The sequence below is a fragment of the Myotis yumanensis genome, unplaced genomic scaffold, assembly GCF_028538775.1.
Source record: "Myotis yumanensis isolate MYYU_CA2020_CCGP unplaced genomic scaffold, mMyoYum1.0.hap1 SCAF_14, whole genome shotgun sequence".
Classification (NCBI taxonomy): domain Eukaryota; kingdom Metazoa; phylum Chordata; class Mammalia; order Chiroptera; family Vespertilionidae; genus Myotis; species Myotis yumanensis.
The window spans coordinates 58053058-58075586 of NW_027223765.1; the positions used below are offsets into that span (position 1 = coordinate 58053058).

Below are 22529 nucleotides of genomic sequence, written 5' to 3' on the forward strand. Positions count from 1 at the left end.
CAAATCTTTGACTTGATTCTTGGGATCCTTTTGTCTGCTGTTGGATCTCTGTATATTATTCTTTATTTCAGTCAGTGTATGCTTAATTTTTAGTTGGTTCTTTTTCATATCCTCAAGGGTCTCACTAGATTTATTGAGGGTCTCACTAAATTTATCGGCGGTTTCTAGAAAATTCTTGAAAAACCTTATAAGTGTAGTTTTGAACTCTCTATCCAGTAGTTTGCTTTCCTCCATTTCTGTCATTTGTGACCTGTTTCTTTGTCTCCGCATTTTTTATGCTTCCCTCTGTTGATAGGGTGGCTTTGTGTGCTAGGTGTTCTATAGGACCCAGTGGCTCAGCCTCCCCAGTTACATGAGGTGGACACTCTTGGTGCACCTTTTGTGGGCTCTGTGCAAAGTCTTGTTGTAGTTAAGCCTTGATTGTAGTTGGTATCACTGGGAGAATTGACCTCCAGGCCAATTAGCTGTGAGAATCAGCTGTGGTTATGGTGGGAGAACTTCTGTGCTGAAGACACCCTTCTGGGGCAAGACTTGCTTCAGTGGGGCTTTGGTGCTCACTGAGTCTGCCCCCTGAAGTATGTCCCTTATGGATCTGAGGAGTTGTAATCTGTATGGTCCCACTCTGAACACTGGGTACACTGGCTCTTGGATCTCTAAGGAGGTGCTAATTTAGCCTCTCCCTGAGGCTGCCCAGCAGGAGCTACTGAGAGATCTGCAGATTCCTCTTCTTTGTTTGGGGTTTGGAGGTGCCCAGGTGAGGCCCAGCTCTGAAGGAATGCAAGCTGCTGTGGGGCCTTGGGCCTTCTTTTGGATGTTCTGGGTCTCTCTGGCCCAGCTGCAGTTTGTTAGATAATTTTAGATTGCAAAAGGCCAGGCCATTCATATGCAAAAGCCTCTGCCACAGCTTGGGTGGGGTGGGGTTTCAGGGGATCAACAGAGTGGAGCAAACAGCTATGGCTGAACCTCAGTCCTGCCCTAAGAGGTCCCGGGTCTCAGTGTCCTGGTAATCGCTGCCAGCACCTCTGAGAGAACACTGCCCTTGAGTTCTGCCCAATGCCAGACAGTCCAGTTTCTCCCGTCATGAGTATGGGTCCCCAGATACTCGCCTGGAACTGGCTTTCAGAGCCGTTGGGAGCTTGTGTCTCCCTACCGATTGAAAAAGACAACCGCATCCTCAGTTGCCAGCCCTTTCCTTGCATGCCTCCGTACCGCTGCACTTTACTCCCACACCTCCTCTGAGTCTCAGTGTGCTTTTCTCTTTCCTTCTAGTTGTAGAATTTCCACTCAGCCAGCCTTCCTGTGGTTCTGGATGATGGCCGTTTTGTCTTTTAGTTGTATTTTTGAAGTGGTTGTACAAGGCAGCAATTTCAGGTGTTTATCTATGCCGCCATCTTGGTTTCTCCCATATTTCTCTTTTGACCATTTCTTTTTAAAGTGAAGAAAAATCCAAATTGATGGTTGCCAGATGTGAATAGGGGGTGGGTGAAAATGGTAAAGGAATTAAGAAGTACAAAATAGTTACAAAATAGTCACAGGGATATAAAGTATAGCATAGGGAATCTAGTCATTAATACTACAATAACCATGTATGGTGTCAAGTGGGTACTAGACTTATGGGGAAGGGGTCATTTTGTAAATTGTATAAGTGTCTAACCACTATATCGTACACCTAAAACTAATTTAATATTAAATATCAACTCTAATTAAATTTTTTTTAAATAAAGTTAAGAAATACTCCTTTGAATTGATGTTTATTACAGACTTACATCCACTAATCAGAATGCAAACTTTTTCTAGGAAATGAACTTCAAAAAAGATAAATAATTAAAGTGGCTAAAATGCTAAATAAGTCAACAAAAGTACTGGCCTTCACGGTACCTGCAGTCTCCCAGGAGAGTCAAACAACTATAACTCAGCATAAGTGCTATGATAAATGTTATAGCAAAACGAAGGTGGGATGCAGGCAAGGCCGCTGAAGCAAATAATATCTAAGCCAACAGCTGAATAGTAATTAACAGTTAACCAGTTAAGAGAGGTAGAAGAAAATAATCTGGGCTGAAAGAATAGTTAGCAAAGGCTAGGAAACAGGAAGACACATTTAAGAAAAAAATGTTGAAAATAGCTGAAAATAATGGGTTGTGGTAACAATGACCTTGTAAACCATGTTAAAAATATCTAGAGTACTAAGATCAACTGAGTACTTAAAAGCTTTTGCATTTGGGGGACTAAAACATCACTCTCACTGCCACCTAGAAAATGGTTTAGAGCAGTGGTTCTCAACCTTCCTAATGCCGCGACCCTTTAATACAGTTCTTCATGTTGTGGTGACCCCCAACCATAAAATTATTTTCGTTGCTACTTCATAACTGTAATTTTGCTACTGTTATGAATCCTAATGTAAGTATCTGATATGCAGGATGTATTTTCATGGTTACAAATTGAACATAATTAAAGCATAGTGATTAATCACAAAAACAATATGTAATTATATATGTGTTTTCCGATGGTCTTAGGCAACCCCTGTGAAAGGGTCGTTCGACCCCCAAAGGGGTCGCGACCCATAGGTTGAGAACCACTGGTTTAGAGAGACCTGAAGGAACAGAAATAATGGTGGCCTTAAATACAACCGTGGCTGTGGGCAGGCAGAAAGTGGATAAGTCTGACATATAGTTAGAATCTAGAATCCTCAGGATGTAGGAGTCAAGGGAGGCAGGAGTCAAAACCCATGCCTAGGATTTGGGCCTTGACAATACAGTGGACAACGATGACCTTTGTTGAGACAGGAACACAGGATGCTAACAAACATGACAGGAGAGAGACAATGACTTCTGCTTGGAATAGGCTGAGTCTGAGCTGTCCTTTCAGGACACACAGAGACCTGTCCAACAGTCTGCTGCTCCAGAGAGACACATGGGACAGTTAAGGAGGCCAAAGAAGAGGCCAGAATTGCCCCGGAAAAATGTCAGGGGGAGCAAAAAGGGCCTTGGAGACTGGAGCACCAAGGACATTTACTGCAAAGGTAGAACAGCCCATCTGAAAAATGCTGTTTTTTTCCCTAGGAGAAAAATCGTAAAAAAATAATAATAATAAATAAATAAATTAATTAATTAATTACTGGATCCGTGAAACAGTATCTCTGCCACCTTCATGCCCCCTTTCTCCTTGCCCCCACCCCAAAATTTCAGAATATTTATGTGATTATTTGGAGTAAAACATCACTAATATAGTTTTAGTAATTTAACTGTGATGGTTTTTATAGTGTTCATGATTTAAGAGTTTTGTGAACAGATCTGAGGCTAATAGTCTACTTTCCAGAATAAATTATTTTAAATGCATTAAATTCAATAAGCATTCACCAAGTACCCTCTACATGCATGCCAATCAGAAAGATAAAGATTGGCAACACTCACTCCCTGCCCTTCAGGGCTTCACAATTAACACGTTAAGCACCCAGTCACTCACCGGTGACTGACACTATACTTTCCGTCTGGAAGACAAAACAGGCTGGCGCTTAACGTGCTAATAGATACCACACACACACACAAACAGAATGTTGTAAAAACAAGATGAGCTATAACAGAAGCCCTGAGGAGAGCTTCCCCTACCAGTCTGGGAGAGAGGGACCAGAGAGTGACAACTAAGCCCTGTCTTTACAGATAAAAGTAATTCAGGTAGGATGGACAAGGGAGAAAACAGCTTGCGAAGGGATACCGTGAGAACAAAGTGTGTGAGAAGAGGTATGGGTGGAGAAATGCAAATATTCATTACTGTTACAGTATAAAAGGTGGGCAAGGAGGGGCACGGCCAGATCACCAAGAACTTTATACGACATTATAAGAAGTTAGAAGCTGTGGACCCTGAGAAAGAAGAAAACTACTAAAAAGGGCTCCCAGTGGCTAACTGGGCTCAAATTTAAAAAACAAGAAACTAAAAACAACCAGAGTCTAGCAGCCATTTCTACATGGGCCTCTCATGCAAATAGCACTTCACAGAGAAGCCTGCATAACTACCTGTCTCCTACACTGTGCTCCAGACATCTCAGCCAGCCCTTATAAAGGAGTTCCTGGAATCCTATTTCAGCCAATAGGACTGAGGTTTTTCCTTCCAATTGGAGCTGTCAACTTCTTCACTGACCAATCAGAGCATCTCCATTCTGAAAATTCAGGACAGTGTCTTTTGGACCAATCAAACTGCAAAGATTTGGAGCCCTCATGTGCAGAAGATGGACCAATCAGGGACTGGAGGCGGGGGGTGAGGGGGGAGGGTGGAATTGTGTCTATATTTCAGCTCCCCTCTGGTTCTGAGAGTGCAATTTCCTTTTCCACCAAAGACTGCATTTCCCTGAATAGCTGAAACACTGAAGATGTCTCGCAATAGCAGACTGGCACAAAATTGAGCAGACCGCTGTAGGGCAAAGCAGACCAGCACACAGCAGAGCAAAGAAGACCAGCAAGGAGCAGAGCAGAGCTGTCTAGCTGGAGAGAGAGACCAGGCCGCCACCTCACCCCAGGGCCACCTCACAGCTGTGCTGTTTTCATAGCTCTGCTGAATCATAATTGAGCTGTTTGCAATGAATAAAGTTTCCTTTTTCAATGAGCCACATATTGGGGATTCCTGTTGGCACTGAATTGGCGCCAAGACCATTGGATGAAAAAGCTTATGCTTTAAGCAAAGGAGAACCCATTAAGAGTTTAAGGCAGGTTTTCATTTTTGGTACATAAGCTATTGTACTGCTGGTTTTATAGTTGATGGACTTGCAGAATTTCAGGCTGGAGGAAGAGAGATCAGTTAGGCAACAAGGAGACTGCCACAATAAGGAGGACACAAATGAAGGTCAGAAATAGACGGAGTAAAGGAAATAGTAGAGATGAGTGATATAACTTCAGGATGGACTGGAAGTGTGGGATACAAAAAAAGTCAAAGATGAATCCCAGATTCCTAACCTGGGTGACTAACGTGAAAAATGAGGCTCTCTACCATGGAGAAATTTCAGGAAGTTTTTATACGTAAAGTGATGAGTTCAATTTGGACATGTTTGAAATAGAAAACGTAGTACCAAGCCCAGCTGCTCTCTTAACCTTAACCTGGCACTTAATCACAATTGGAATACTGTGTACTTCCCCACTAAATGCAAGCCCCGTGAGTGCAGCGACCTCGTCATAGTCACCACATGCTCCTTGCTATCTGTCAAACTGCCCGGCACAAAGTTCATTCGAAAAATAGTTACTGAACAAATAAGTGTGCACATGAAAAAATAAGTAAATGAAGTTGCATTTTAATGCTTTTCCCTAAGCAAGGTGTTTTGAATAGAGACACTTTTGGAAGTAGATGACCCTCTTCTCAGTCTCCTAATTACTACTTGTCCTGAGTTCTCAACAAATCCAGAAGCCTGATCAGCATACCACCTTCTTTAATAAATTTTAGCACTGAAAATTACAATTTAAAGTGGGACGCCAAACGCTATTTGATCATTTTTGTCCCTTTTCTTATCTCGCACATATTTAAATGTTGACTAAATTATTTTACTTTCTCCCAAGAGAGGAAACAGGCAAGATTTTTATTACCTAGTTGAAGCAAAAAATATACCAACAATTAAAACACAATTTTTCAGGGAAGGAAAAAAAGCACACTCTCAGCAAGAGAAATATAAAAACTTGGCTAAAATAAACAAAAGAAGGACTAGAAAAAATGTCTCAAGATGCCTTCAACATTACTTTAATGTAAAAATAAGACCCAAAAGATATTATAAATGGCAAGAAACAGATAACCAAAAATAATAAATGGATCATCTATGTGCCCAGAATTCTACTGAACTACAAAATATAGGGGGAGGATGGAAACATATGCTGGCATCCAGATATTACAACAAAGGATTTTAAAAAAACAAGGATAATCCGAGGAGATGAAAAATGGTGGCAGAGCCCTGCCCGGCTTGGCTCAGTGGATAGAGCGTCAGCCTGCGGACTGAAGGGTCCCAGGTTCGATTCCGGCCAAGGGCACATGCCTGGGTTGCAGGCTTGATCCCCCATGGGGGGTGTGCAGGAGGCAGCCAATCAATGATTCTCTCTCATCATTGATGTTTTTATCTCTCTCTCCTCCCTTCCTCTCTGAAATCAATAAAGAAATATATTTTTTTAAAAAGATGGTGGCAGAGGAAATGGATGCTGCACAGAAAAGCTCCCAGGACTAAACTGGAATTACTAGAATACAGAAAAACTGGGGGATCCAAGATGGCTGCCTACAGGACAGCAGGCTGCAAGATAGTGTGAGAGTGCGAAAGAGAGTGCGTGGACGTGCGGTGAGTGTCTGTATTTGTGAGTGAGGGACAGCTATATTCCAAGGGACTGATGGGGACTAGCGGACCAGGCTCCCCTGGCCGGGCAGCCTCTACTGCTGCTGAAACCTCTCCCGGAGCAGCCGACTCTGCCACAGAGACCACGCCATCGTGAAGGGGAGAGCGGCTGTGATTGGAAACCCAGCCTTAGCTTCAACCAGGGAGACCTTGGATACCTCCCAGGATTCTACAACCACAACACCCCGGGACCAGCTGCCTCAGCTGCGAATCCAGGAACACCGAGACTCCAGTCTCCCTGGCTGCGGGAGCCTAAAAAGTCTGTCCAGGGGGAGACAAAGTGGCGCAAATATGCAAACGAGCCCTGCACCTTCTCACAGAGCAGATAGAAGAAACAGCTGAATCGAATAACACCCACCCGGAATTGGCAAATTAAACATGGCTGGTGAGGCAATCAGTGGACAGAAAGATCAGATATTGCCTAGAGAAAGCTTTGCCTCCTCAGATTCCTCTGGGTGTTTGTTGTTTGGGTGTTTGTAGTTTACACATTTTGGATTAGTTGTTGTTTATAGTTTGCATTTATCTCTGGGTGTTTGTTGTTTGCATTTTTTGGATTAGATGTGTTGGGGGCCAGATGTAAGCTGGCAAGGTCCTTGCACCTGAAGGGGCTAGCAAGGCTGGGATCCTTACCCACACAGTTTTCCCAGACTTGTTTGGATGGCGTTTATCAGTAGAATAAGAGCAACATTTGTAGAATGAGAACAGCCTTTCATAGCTTACCAAGAAGTCTGTAACTATTTACTGAGATATGCTGTACTGAGAACTTGCCCTTCTGCTGTGTCCCTCCCTTAGAGATTAAGAGGAACAAAGAATACATTCCTCTTGATAGACCTCCTATTCAGTGTATTATGTATAAATAGTATTGTGTGGCTAATAAAGTTGCTTCAGTTCATCGAGAGAACTGGGGTCCTCCCGACCCCGCTTTCCTGTCTTTCTTTCTTTTCTCAATTCCCACCTCCCTGCCTCAGCCCGGCTCAACCCTGTCAGGCTGGCCCTGACAAGATGCTGTTTGATTGGAGTTTTCTCCCCATCTATATAATAAAAACCCAGTGGTTATAACGCTGTAACGACCAAAGACCAGTCACCAGGAGGTGCACTGAGCACCTCTCGGTCCCCCCCTCCCCCCCCCGGCCTGTGAGCAGCGCCTCTCGTGGTGGGCGGGGAGGGGCGTGAACTGCTAGCAGTGGAGAGTTACAAGCTGCTGAGGGCTACGAGTGGAGGAAGGCCACAAGCAGCAGAGGGCAGGGCAGTGAGTTACAAGCAGCGGAGAGATATGAGCAGCGGATGGAGGGGCAGCGAGCTACAAGCGGCGGAGAGCGGGGCGGGAAGCTGAGGCAAGCGGAAGCAAGCTACTCACGCACGATTTCATGCACACTGGTCCTCTAGTATACATATTTTTCCCCTTCTTTTTTCTTCTCTTTCTTTTCTCTCTTACATTTTCTCCTTTTCTCAATATCATTTTTGCAGTCTTTTCTATCCTCTACTTTTCTTTTTCCTGATGGTCACCTTTATTTGGGGTTATTAGTATTGTGAATACATTTGTGTTTAGTGCCCAGTGTGTTGTGTCTTCTTGTGTTGTATCTTGTGCCTTTAAGTCAGTGCAGGAGAGAGAAAGCTACATAACCAGACACCTGGAGAGGAGCGATCACAGGGAGACACAGAAACAGCCTACATATGAAAGATAAGGAGGAATCACCAGAAAAGGAAGTAAACGAAATGGAGGCAAACAATATGTCAGAGAAAGAATTCAGAGAATGGTCATAAAGTCGCTGAAAAGGATGGAAGACAAATTCAACAATATGTGTAAGAACCAAGAGGAAATGAAGAACCAAGAAGAAATAAAAAATGACATCGCTGCAATAAAGAGCTCAATAGAAAGCATTAACAGTAGATTACAAGAAGCGGAGTACTGCATCAGTGAGCTAGAAGACAAGGTAGGGGAAAAGACCCGAGCAGAGCAGCATCTAGAAAAAATAACTTAAAAAACAGGAGGTGCCGAAACCGGTTTGGCTCAGTGGATAGAGCGTCAGCCTGCGGACTGAAGGGTCCCAGGTTCGATTCCGGTCAAGGGCATGTACCTGGGTTGCGGGCACATCCCCAGTAGGAGATGTGCAGGAGGCAGCTGATCGATGTTTCTCTCTCATCGATGTTTCTAACTCTCTATCTCTCTCCCTTCCTCTCTGTAAAAAATCAATAAAATATATTAAAAAACAAAACAAAACAGGAGGAGAGCCTAAGGGAACTCTGGGACAACAGAAAATAAAACAACATCTGCATCATCGGGGTGCCAGAAGGAGAGGAAACTGAACACGGAATAGAAAACCTGTTTGAAGAGATAATGACAGAAAACTTCCCTGATATAGGGAAGAAAAAACTCACACAAGTCTAAGAAGCTCACAGAGTCCCAAATAAGATGAACCCAAAAGACCGACACCAAGAAACATCATAATTAAATTGGCAAACACCAACAACAAAGTAAGAATCTTAAAGGCTGCCAGAGACAGACAGAAAGTTACCTACAAGGGATCTCCCATTAGAATATCAACTGACTTTTCAACAGAAACACATCAGGCCACAAGAGAATGGAATGGAATGAAATATATAAAGCCATGCAAAACAAGGGGCTAAATCCAATAATACTGTACCCAGCAAGGCTATCAATCAAAGTTGAGGGTGAAGTCAGGAGCTTCACAGAGAAAAAAAGGACTAAGGGAGTTTATTACCACCAAACCAGGAAGGCAAGAAATGCTAAAGGGTCTGCTATAAAAAGAAGAAATAGGAAGGGAAGAAGGAACACAGGCAAAAAGAATAAAAATGGTGACAAACAGGTACCTATCAATAATAACTTTAAATGTAAATGGATCAAATGCCCCAATCAAAAAACATAGGGTAGATGAGTGGATAAGAAAACATGACCCATATATCTGCTGTCTACAGGAAACCCACCTCAGAACAAAGGACTCACACAGACTGATGGTGAAGGGATGGGAAAAGGTTTTTCAGGCAAATGGAAATGGGAAAAAAAAAAGCTGGGGCAGCAATACTTACATCTGACAAATTAGACCTCAAAGTGAAGGCCATAACAAGAGATAAGGAAGGTCACTTCATAATACTAGAGGGAGCAATTCAAGAAAAAGATATAACTCTGGTAAACATATATGCACCCAATACAGGAGCACCCAAATACATAAAAAAAACTTCTGGAGGATATCAAGGGAGAGATTGACAACAATACAGTCATAGTAGGGGACTTTAATACCCCACTAACATCACTGGACAAATCTTCTAAACAAAAAGTCAGCAAAGAAACATCAATCCCAAATTACTCACTAGATCAGATGGAATTAATTAACATCTTCAGAACATTTCACCCCAATGCCACAGAATATACATTCTTCTCAAGTGAACACAAGTCATTTTCAAAGACAGACCACATAATGGGACACAGGCAAACTCTCTTCAAATTTAAAAAGATAGAAATCATTTCAAGATTCTTCTCAGATCACAATGGCATAAAACTGGAAATCAACTACAATAAAAACAATTTAAAAAATCAAACACCTGGAGGCTAAATAGCATTCTATGACTGGGTTACCAAATAATGACTGGGTTACCAAAGAGATCAAAGAAGAAATAAAAAGCATCCTGGCAACAAATGACAATGAAAACACAGCAATCCAAAATCTATGGGACACAGTGAAAGCAGTCGTGAGAGGGAAGTTCATAACTCTACAGGCCTATCTCAAAAAACAAGAACAAATGGTAATAAATTATCTAAAACTACAACTCAAAGAGTTAGAAAGGGAGCAACAAGAATCGCCCAGAGTAAACAGAATGAAGGAAATAATAAAGAACAGAGTGGAGATAAACAACATGGAGACAGAAAAAAAAAAAAAAAAAAAAAAACAGTACAAAAGATCAACAAAACCAAGAGCTGGTTCTTTGAAAGGATAAACAAGATTGATGAAACTCTAGCCAGGCTCAAGAAGGAAAGAGAGAGGACCCAAATAAACAAAATCAGAAATGAAAGAGGTGAAGTAACAACCGATCCCACAGAAATACAAAGGATTATACAAAAATACTAGGAACAACTCTATCCCAACAAAATGGACAACCTATATGAAATGGACACATTTTTAGAAAAATACAAGCTCCCAAAAGTCAATCAAGAAGCATAAAAAAACCTGAATAGGTCGATAACTACTAAAGGAATTGAGGCAGCAATCAAAAATCTGCCAGCAAACAAAAGCCCTGGTCCAGATGGCTTTACAGGGGAGTTCTACCAAGCAAAAACTAAAACCATTTCCCCTAAGAACAGGAACAAGACAGGGATGTCTGCTTTCACCACTCTTATGCAACATAATATGTGAAATCCTAGCCACAGAAATCACACTACAAGAAAGAATGAAAGGCATCTAAATTGGAAAGAAAGAAGTAAAACTGTCATTATTTACAGACTAGAGTCCCGGTGCACGAAATTCATGCATGGGTGGGGTCCCTAGGCCTGGCCAGCGATCAGGGCCAATCAGGTTCCCCGCCTCCCCCCCTTCCCTTGCCACCGCATCCGCCACTACCCCCACCCCCCACCCCTGTTTCCCCGTCCCAGTCTAGGGCCCGGCCCTAATCAGGCGATCGGGACCTGCTGGCTGGGGGTGAGGGACTGGGAGGATGGCCAGAGGCCCCAATCAGGTGATCGGGGCCTGCCAGCCAGGTTGAGGGGCCAACCGCCACCACGGCAGGTGGTTGGCAGCTGATCAGAGCCTGCTGGCCAGGGGGAGAGTTGGGGGAGGAACCTGGGAGGTTGGCCACCGGCCCCGAGGAAGGAGCTGGCCCTCGGCCCCCCTGGGAAAGGGGCCGTTTCCGCCGCCACCCACTCCCAGTTCCCCGTGCCAGCCCGAGGGCCCAGCCCCAATCAGGAAATTGGGGCCTGCCGGCCGGGGGGAAAAACCAGGAAGTTGGTTGGCAGGCCCCATTGGCTATCGGGGCCTGCGGGCTGGGGGCAGCACCTGCATTGAATGTCTTCCCCGATGGTCAGCGCACATCATAGTGACCGATCGTTCTGGTCGCTTAGATTTTTATATATATAGATGACATGATATTGTATATGGAAAACCCTAAAGACTCCACCAGGAAGCTACTAGATTTAATACATGAATTTGGCAATGTAGCAGGATCCAAAATTAACACCCAGAAACCAATGCTTTTTTATACACTAATAATGTATTCTCAGAAGGAGAAATTAAAAGAAATACCATTTACCAGTGCAACAAAAAAAATAAGATACTTCGGAATAAACTTAACCAAAAAGGTAAAAAGACCTATACTCAAAAAACTATAGGACATTGAAAAAAGAGACAGAGGAAGAATATAGCATGCTCATGAATTGGTAGAATTAACATCATTAAAATGTCTATACAACCCAAATCATTCTATAGATTCAACCCTGTCCTTACTTAATTTGGCTCATGTAGTGACAGGTAGCCTCGGACCCATTGTATACTTCCAACAATAAGGATAATTTTGTTTTAAAAATATAGAATCCAAGACTGGAGTTCTAAAAAAATATCAGTTGCGATCTAAGAAAACTCTAAAAGGCAGTTTAATCAACTCAGAAATAAAATCAATGAATAAAAGGAATACCTGATCAAAGATAGTGAAACTTAAAAAAAATAAATAGAAACTCTGGAAATGAAGGACAATAAAAAAGATGAAGAAATAGAGCTAACCTGAAGGAGGAAAGAATTAGAAATATTAAAGATAAAAATCCAGAAATGATGTGCATGGAAAAGAGAGGGACCTGAAGGGAAGGGAAGGGAAGGGAAGGGAAGGGAAGGGAAGAGGAGAGAAAGGAAGGGAAGGGAAGGGAAGGGAAGGGAAGGGAAGGGAAGGGAAGGGAAGGGAAGGGAAGGGAAGAGGAGAGAAAGGAAGGGAAGGGAAGGAAATGGAAGGGAAGGGAAGATAATAAGGAAGAGCTCTAGGAGAACTATTTGACTCCATCAGAAAGAGCAATAAAAGAACAATGTGTATTACAGAAGGATAAGAACGGCGAAGGGAATAAACCACCTATTCAAACAAATAATCAATGAGAACTGAAAAAACCTATGGAACAAACTGGAACCTCAAATCTAAGAAGCAAACAGAATATCTAATTATCTCAATCCAAAAGGCCTTCCAAAGAACAATATATTAAAACTGTCAAAAATTAATGTCAAAGAAAGAATTCTCAAGGCATCCAGGAAATAAAAGATGGTAACCCACACTAGAAATCCCACTAAATTATCATCATGGGTTTGTTTTGTTTTTTCACTAGAAATCCTACAAGCTAGAAAAGATTGGAATCAAATATTCAAATTATTAAAAAAAAAATTCACCAGCCAAGAATAATACATCCAGCAAAGATATCTTTTAAATATAAAGGAAAAATGAAGACTTTTCCAGGCACACAGGAGCTGAGGGAATTTACCACCAGAAGACCTGCATTATAGGAAACACTGAAGGGTATTCTACCTAAAACAAAAGATAAGAGAATACAAAACTATGAGTAAGATGACTAACAGAGAAACAAAAGTAGGAAATAGCAACCCTTATTCAGAACATGATAACATAGACTCAAATATAACATAAAGGTTAAGAGAGGTAAAAAACATTTAAAAAGACAACAGCTCCTGCAATTGAGAAATGAACTCACAACATAGAAAGGGATAATTTGTGACAACTAAAACATAAAAGGGAAGGAGGTAAAGGTCTGAATTTGCACAGGGAAATGGAGATAAGATGCACAAAAGGAAAAGGACAGTGTATATATGAAACTTTCTTTTACATGAACCTAATTATAACCATGAAATAAAGTCTAGAACTGAGATACATAACATAAAAATCATAGAATAACACCAAACTAAAAATAAAAAGACAGAAATACAAGAAAAAATGGAATAAACACAGATGACAGAAAACAAAAAATAAAATGGCTATAGAAAATGCTTATATATCAATAGTCACCGTAAATGCAAAACAACTTAACTCACCAATTAAAAGGCACAGAGTAGAGGGTTGAATCAAAACACAAAACCCATCTACATGCTGCTTTCAGGAGACACACGTCAGTTGCAAGGACAAACAAAGATTCAAAGTGATTTGAGGTGGAAAACAATACTCCAAAGAAAAGTGACTCTAGCTACACTTATATCTAAAAAATAGATTTCAAGATAAAAAGGAAAGAAGAGACAAAGATGAACATTTTATAGAGGGAGGAATAATAAATCAAGAAGACAACACTTTTCAATATACGTATTAAACACCTAAATATATAAAGCAACTACTAACAAAACTAAAGGGAAAAACTGACAAAAACACAATTATAGTGGAGAACTTAAATATCCCATTCACAGCAATGGATAGATCATTCTAACAAAATAAATAAGGAAATGTTGACATTAAATAACACACTAGAACTGGAGATAATCGAAGAGCTTTTCATCCCAGAAAACCAGATTATATATTCTCCTCTAATGCACATAGAACATTTTCAAGGATAGACCATATGTTGGACACAAAACTAGCCTCAGAAGACTGAAATCATATCACACACATTCTCCAACCACAATGCTTTCAAATTAGAAATATATTGAAAGAAGAAAGTGGGGAAAAAAGTAGAAATTGGTGAAGATTAAACAACATGCTGCTGCCCTGGTCAGTGTGGCTCAGTTGCATGGAGCATTGTCCCACATACAGAAAGATCGTGGGCACAATTCCCAGTCAGGGCACATACCTAGGTTGCAGTTTCAATCCCTGATTGGGGCACATACAGAGGCAATCAATCAATGTTCTCTCTCACATCAATGTATCTCTCTTTCTCTCCCTCTTCCTCTCCACTCCTTCTCTCTAAAATCAATAAGCATATTCTTGGGTAAGGATTAAAGAAAAACACATGCTACTAAACAGAGACTGGGTCAAAGAAGAAATAAAAGATCGAAAGACAAATACAGAAATATAGAATAACAATAAGACATAGCAAAATTTTGAGGTTATAGCAAAAGCGGTAATAAGAGAGAAGTTTGTATTATTACAGGCCTTCCTTAAGAAACAATAAAAATCTCAAATAAACAATGTAATGTTTCACTTTGAAGAACTATAAAAAGAAAAAACAAGGGCCAAAATCAGTAGAAGGAAGGAAATATTAAAAATTAGAGTGGATTTAAACAAAATAGAAAACAAAAAGACAATTGAAAAAAATTAATGCAACAAAGAGCTGGTTCTTAAAGATTAGTAAAATTGACAAACCTCTGGCTAGATTCACTAATATCAGAATAGTGAATAGACTCAAACAATATCAGAAATAAAAGAGGAAAAGTTACAACAGACACCACAGAAATACAAAGGACTATACAATACTTTGAAAGGCTAAATGCTTCCAAATTCAATAACCTAAAGAAATGGACAACTTTGTAGAAATATATAACCTTCCTAGACTAAATCATGAAGACCTGGGAAATCTAAATAGACCAGTCAACAGTGAGAAAATTAAAACAACCATTAAAGACCCCCCCCCCCCCCCCCCCCCGCCCCATGAAGCAAAAGTCCAGGACCAGATGGCTTTACTAGTGAATTCTACCAGGCATTAGAAGATTTAATAACTATTCTTCTCAAACTCTTCCAAAAAGCTGAAGCAGCAGCAATACTTACGAATTCATTTTAGGACATAAAGCCTGGCAAGGGTAACACAGAGAAAGAAAATTAAAGACCAATATCTCTGATGAACACAGATGCACAAGTCCTAAACAAAATACTAACAGGGGCACAGGATGTTGCAGCATACACAAACTGATCCATGTAATACACATTAACAAAATAAAGGATATAAATCATATGCTCATATCAACAGATAGTGAAAAAGCAATAGACAAGATACAACATCCATTCATGATTCACTCAATAAAAGAGTGTATGTATAGAAGGAAAGTACCTCAACATAATGAAGGTCATTAATGATAAACCCTCAGCTAATATTATACTCAACGGTGAAACAATGAAAGCTTTTTCTTTAAGGTCAGGAATAAGACAAGGATGTCCATTCTCATCGCTATTATTCAACATCCTATATAATAAAAGGGTAATATGCAAATTGACCCAGAGGGATCTCTGAGTGCAGCTTAGGCCCTATCCCCCAGGGAGCGGGCCTAAGCCAGCAGGTGGACATCCTCCGAGGGGTCCCAGACTGCGAGAGGGCTTAGGCCGGGCTGAGGGACGCCCCCCCCACCCCGAGTGCACAAATTTTTGTGCACCGGGCCTCTAGTCCTATATAATAGAAGCTTATATGCTAAGTGTCCGTTCGACCAGTTGGCTGTTCAACCAATCAAAGCGTAATATGCTAATGATATTCTAAGGCCACTTAACCGCTCGCTATGATGTGCACTGACCACCAGAGGGCAGAAGATACGAGCGGTAGGTGAGCTTGCTGCTGGCGTCCGGCCAATCGGGACTGAGCGAGACGGGCCGGACATGCCCTGGAGCCCTCCCATGGTCCCTCTCCAGCTGGCCAACCTCCCGCGTCCCTCCAGGGCCCTGATCGTGCACCAGTGGGGTCCCTCGGCCTAGCCTGTGCCCTCTCGCAATCCTGGACCCCTCGGGGGACGCTGACCTGCTGGTTTCAGCCTGATCCCCACAGAACAGGCTGAGGGACCCCACCAGTGCACGAATCTATGCACCAGGCCGGATTCAGCCCTATCCCTGCAGGCCAGGCAAAGGGACCCTGGGCCTCTAGTCCTATCTAATAAAGAGTAATATGCAAATTAACCATCACTCCATGACAAAGATGGCGGCGTCCATAGCGGCCAGGGCAGAACACTGGCGGCATCACCCCAGCAACGTGAGCCTAGGAGCCAAGTGCAGCCCGCAGGCAGCACCCAGCAGGGCCTGCTTGCCCATTGCCATGGTGTGGAGCAGGCAGGCCCTGCACAGAGCAGAGAACCATGAAGAGCGGGCCCAAGCTGCCAGTAGGACATACCCTGAGGGCTTCCAGATTAGAGAGGGTGCAGGTCGGGTTGAGGGACTGGCCCCCCCACCCCGTGCATGAATTTCGTGCACCGGGCCTCTAGTCTATATATATAAAAGCCTAAGCAACTAAACGACTGGTCGACCGGTTACTATGATGCGCACTGACCACCAGGGAGCAGATGCTCAACACAGGAGCTGCCTCCTGGTGATCCGTGCACTCCCACAGCGGGAGCAAAGCTCAGCTGACCAATGGGCGCCAGACACAGGGCTCACGGCTGGCTGCTGCAGCCCAGAGACCGCAGCAGAGTGGCAGCAACTCGTGGCGGCAGCAAGCGCAGCAGGGCCGGGATAAGCAGGAGCAGCAGGCAGCATTGTACTGCCGGTTTTGGCCCCAGCCCCGCGGGCTACGCTGAGGGACCCCACTGGTTTAGGAATCCGTGCACCGGGCCTCTAGTATGCATATAAGGTCTTTGGTTAATCTCTCCCTACCCTCCCGCTTTCCCTCTGAGATTCATCCGTCTGTTTCATGTTTCCATGCCTGTGCGCTGAGCATCTGCCCCCTGGTGGTCAGTGTGCATCATAGCTACCGGTTGAACAGTCAAATAGTCACTTAGGCTTTTATATATATAGATGCCTGCAAGAGATCCCGGATTGCGAGAGGGCGCAGGCCAGGCCAAGAGACCCCACTGGAGCACGATTGGGGCTGGGGAGGGACCGCGGGAGGTTGGCCAGCTGGGGAGGGACTGCAGGGCGTGTCTGGCCTGTCTCGCCCAGTCCCGATCAGCTGGACCCCGGCAGCAAGCTAACCCACCAGTTGGAGCATCTGCCCCCTGGTGGTCAATGCGTGTCATAGCTACCAGTCGAACAGTGACTTAAGGTTTTATATCCTACTAGAGGCCCGATGCATGAAACTCGTGAACAGGTAGGATCCCTAGGCCTGGCCAGTGATCAGGGTCAATCTGTGGGGTGACCAGCGGGGCAATTGGGGAGCCCCTGCTGGCACCCGCCTTGGCTGGGCTGGGGCCTGCGGGCTGGGGGCAGCTCCTGCATTGAGTGTTTGCCCCCTGGTGGTCAGTGTGCATCATAGCAATTGGTCGTTCCGCCGTTCAGTCAAGTTTCATGCACCGGGCCTCTAGTATATAGATAAGAATAATATAAGATGATAGCTGAATATATAACAGAAGTTGTTGGCCCAGAGCTTAGGAAGAATAATAATTGAGGGCTGAATCAACTTAGAGTAGGAGAACCCAGCTACACAAAGGCCAGATAACACTTGCTTCCTTGGAAGAAGTGTTGCTATCATAACAAATGGGACACATCACAGTCTCTCCTCAAGTGATTATTTACCTATCTACTAATTATAAAAAGTAATTATTTATTAATTTGAAACTAGATACTGGTGCTAGTGGATGAAAGTGTTAGGAAAACCATGGATCAGCCAAGAAATGCAGTAAATGTAGATTTAAATTCATCAACACCATTAATCACAACAAAAAGCCTACTTAAAGTGCAACTATGTTCGGATTCAGTGTTCTATTTTTAAGCCTGGAGAGAAAAATCTCAAAGAAGCATGTTAGAAGAGCTCTCTGCTAGAATGAACTGCTAAGAAGCAACATTCTACAAACATCACGAAGGTTTTTACAGTGGTAAGTTAATTCAGATGTCAATTAAGGCTTTAAGCCTTCAATAATTTCCAGAATCCAAAAAGCACATACCTAACATAGTTAAAAAGACACTCAAAATTTATAAACAAATGTCAAGCAAATTATTTAATCCTCAAAAAACTCAATACTCACAGATAATGATCAGGATCAAATTTGGCCAGCTCAGCAGCCAGGCGTTTCTGCCTGCGTTCAGCTGCAGGAGTAAAATCTGGATCCTTAATATCAATGACGTCACTGAATTCATCCTAAGGACATCAAGAAAAAATAATTGCTATCTCTTATTTTAGCACTGGCAAGTCTGATTTTATACAAATTGTGAAAACACAGAAAGAATCTAATTGATCAGTAAGCTATGATACTACCTGTGACATTTTGATTCAAATCCAGCAAATGTTTGTTAAACACCTACTACTTGCCAAGCAAAAATTATCTGATTTAATCCTTACAACGAACTTTTAAGGATATATTAAGGCTATATAAGCTTAAAAAAACAGAATGCAACAAAGCCCTGTAAACTAGCAGAACATTTAATTCTCCATAATTCCCCATTTACTATTAGAGATCTGAAAGTTTTATTAAAAACATCTATAATAATAAAAGCGTAATATGCTAATTAGACCGGACTCCCTTCTGGATGTCCTTCTAGCCCAGCGGTTCTCAACCTGTGGGTCGCGACCCCTTTGGGGGTCGAATGACCCTTTCACAGGGGTCTCCTAAGACCATCGGAAAAACACATATATAATTACATATTGTTTTTGTGATTAATCACTACGCTTTAATTATGTTCAATTTCTAACAATGAAATTGGGGGTCACCACAACATGAGGAACTGTATTAAAGGGTCGCGACATTAGGAAGGTTGAGAACCACTGTTCTAGACAAAGCCGGGGCTGTGAGGGAAGCCCCGGTCCCGGGTGCCTGCTGGCAGCTGGAGCGAAGCCCGGGCCCCGGGTGAGGGCCGGTGGCTGGAGCGAAACCCAGGTCTCGAGTGCCTGCTGGCAGCTGGAAGGAAGCCTGGGTCTCGGGTGCCAGAGGGAAGCTGGTGCAGGCAGCTGGGGGAAGAAAGGTCTACTCTTGCATGAATTTCGTGCATCGGGCCTCTAGTCCTATATAATAAAAGGTTAATAAGCAAATCAACCAAACAGCGGGGGAAAAACAGTTGCTATGATGCGCACTGACCACCAGGGGAGCACTGCTCAGCCAGAAGCCGGGATCGAGGGTGGCGAGTGCAGCAGTAGTGGTGGGAGCCTTTCCCACCTCCGTGGCAGCGCTAAGGATGTCCAACTGATGGTTTTGACCCACTCCCCATGCCTTCAGTGGGACATCCCCCGAGGGCTCCCAGACTGTGAGAGGGCGCAGGCTGAGCTGAGAAACACCCCCCCAAGTGCACAAATTCCGTGCATCAGGCCTCTAGTCTATATATATGAAAGGCTAATATGCTAAGTGTCCGACCATCTGACTGGTTGCTATGATGCACACTGACCAACAGGGGGAAGACATTCAACGCAGGAGCTACTGTGACATGCACTGGCACTGCAGACCTGGCTCCCACAAAGCAATACTTGGCTTCCCCCAAGTGGGACACAGGCCCTGCCACCACCCCAGAGCGACACCCCACCAAATAGCAGCTAATGCTGCCGGGACCCCATGACGCAAAATGTGGCCCACAGCCCAGCCCAGCCAGGAAACAGTTGCTGTGGGTGCCAGGTAATGATGTAACATAGCAACGCCTGGCTTCCTCTCCCTCCTTGCTGTTTCTTCAGTCCAGGAACATGATCTGCTTTATAGTCAGATGCAAACATTTCACACTTTAACCAAATGTCTGTGAATCATTTTCCCGTGCCTCATCTCATTTGATCCTCACAAAAGTCCTGGGGTAGGTAGATAGGAAACTTGGTAAAATCCTGTTTTCTTTTCATTAGCCGGAACGGAGATTTAGAAAGTTTAAAAACTTGACCCAACTGGAAACAAGAAATGGTGGACCTTGAAAATGACTTCAGGTTTTCTCACTGTGCAGAATATAGTCAAACACTGTGGCAGTTAAGTATTTTACCCTTTGTTCTCCCAGCGTGATCTACAAAAATAATCTGCTCCATGTTGATATTTACTGCTGTTTTGCTGACAATCACCTGAAAGAGAAGTTGAGGTGCTTCACTGGGCTGGAAAAAGTTTAGCTACATCAGAAAGCAGGTCTAATTAAGCAAGTTTATTTATTTATATATATACTAGAGGCCCGGTGCACAAAAATTTGTGCACTCGTGGGGAGAAAGGGGGGTCCCCCAGCCCGGCCTGTGCCCTCTCACAGTCTGGGACCCCTCAGGAGATAACGACCTGCTGGCTTAGGCCTGCTCCTGGGTGGCAGAGGGCACGCCCAATCCCTAGGTGCAGCCCCTGGTCAGGCTCAGAGCAGGGCCGATTGGGGAGTTGGGGCGCCGCCCCCTGTCATGCACAGAGCAGGGCGGATCAGGAGGTTGCGATGCCACCCTCAGTCATGCTCAGGGTAGGGCCGATTGGGGGGTTGGGCACCGGCCCCTGTCACACACAAGGCAGGGTCGAGGGGAGCTTGCGGCGCCACCCAGTCATGCACAGAGCAGGGCCGATCAGGGGGTTGGGGCACTGCCTCCTAACACTCACAGAGCAGGGCCAATCAGGGGGTTGGGGCACTGCCCCCTGTCACTCACAGAGCAGGGCCGATCAGGGGGTTGGGGCGCCGCCACTGTCACACTCAGGGCAGGGCCAATAGAGAGGTTATGGCTCTACCCTGTCACACACAGAGCAGGGCCCGTGAGGGGGGATGGTTGGGGCGCCACCCTCTATCACCCACAGAGCAGGGCCGATCAGGGGGTTGGGGCGCCACACCCTGTAAAACACAGAGCTGCAGGGCGATCAGGGGATTGGGGAGCTCCCCGCTATCAGGCACAGAGCAGGGCTGATCAGGGGGTTGGGGCGCCTTCCCCTGTCATGAACAGAGCAGAGCAGATAGGGAGGTTGTGGTCCCGCCCCCTGTCACACACAGAGCCCCAGGGCGATCAGGGGGTTTGGGCGCTGCCCCCGTCACGCTGATCCCGGTGCCGGGAGGCATATTACCCTTTTACTATATAGAATAGAGGCCTGGTACATGGGTGGGGGCCGGCTGGTTTGCCCTGAAGGGTGTCCTGGATCAGGGTAGGGGTCCCCACTGGGGTGCCTGGCCAGTCTGGGTGAGGGGCTGAGGGGCGTTTTCAGGCTGGCGGGTGACTGAAGCTCCCAACTGCTCCTTTTGTTCTTTTTTTTTTTCTATTCTGGACCAGCTTTAGCTCTGAGGCCTCGCTGCTGAAAGCAGGTTTCTGGCCTTTACCTTCTGTATTTGATACAATGTTGCGGTCCAGCTGGCTGAAGCCTGGCTGGCTGAAAGCCGGTTTCTAGGGTTTTGTTTAGCTTCTATATTTGCAACATAGTTGCTTAGAGTTGCAGCTGAGAAGCCGGCAAGTCAGGTGGGGAACGTTGGAGTCCGCAGTCACTGGAGCAAGCAAGCCTCCCTGCTCGCTTCAGTGCATGGCTGATTAGCCAATGGGAAGGGTAGCGGTCGTATGCTAATTACCATGTTTCTCTTTTATTAGTGTAGATAAAAACTGGAACGACCAGTCACTGACGCGCACTGACCACCAGAGGGCAGACCCTCAACGCAGGAGCTGCCCCCTGGTGATCACTGTGCTCCCACATCCAACCTCCCACAGCTGGCCGGCTGGTGGGCGGCGTTGGCATCTGGCGTCCGTTCCTTCTGCCCCCAGCCTGATGATCATCGCCTCCTCTCCCAACCCCGCCTGGACCCTTTGGCTCCAGGCTGGGATGGGTAACTGGGGGTGGGTTGTGGCGAACACAGCCTCTTTCCCAGGGGAGCCGAGGGCCGGCTCCCTCCTTGGGGCCGGCAGCCAACTTCTCAAACCCTGTCCCTCCCCCTGCCAGCAGGCCCCATCAGCCCTGCCCGCCTGCTGCAGTTGCAGTGCAGTGGGAGGAGGGGGGAGGCAGGAAACCATGCAGGGGCAGGGCGCCGGCATCAGCATCCTGCGTCCATTCCTTCTGTATCCAATTCAGCGACCCGTCGCCTCCTCTCCCAACCCCGCTGGGGCCTTTGGACCCCATACTGAGATAGGAAACTGGGGGGGGGGGGGGGGGGGGGCGATGCAGCCCATTTCCCAGGAGGGCCTGAGGACCAGCTTCCTCCTCAGGGTCAGCAGCCAACCTCCCACGCCCTGTCCCTTCCCCCGACTGGCAGGCCCTGATTGGCCCAGACATAACCGGTCCTGATCGCTGGCCAGGCCTAGGGACCCCACCCATGCATGAATTCGTGCACCGGGCCTCTAGTTCTATATCTATAAATGGCTAAGTTGACTCACGCATGTGCGATACATATAAAGCTCTGGATCTGGAGAGCATTATGCTAAGTGAAATAAGCCAGTCAATGAAGGAAAAATACCACATGATCTCACTCATTTATGGATAATAAAGACCATTATAAACTTATGAACAAAAACAGATAC

The 22529-nt window shown here is 44.8% G+C and overlaps 1 protein-coding gene across 1 annotated transcript in view; it reads right to left on the reverse strand.

Moving 5' to 3' along the window:
• SHQ1 (SHQ1, H/ACA ribonucleoprotein assembly factor) overlaps positions 1-22529 on the reverse strand; it is a 95373-nt gene that overhangs the window by 41109 nt on the left and 31735 nt on the right. Inside the window, exon 5 of the mRNA XM_070391032.1 lies at positions 18142-18254. Coding sequence (XP_070247133.1) covers positions 18142-18254 — 113 coding nt within the window. The remainder of the gene's footprint in view (positions 1-18141; positions 18255-22529) is intronic.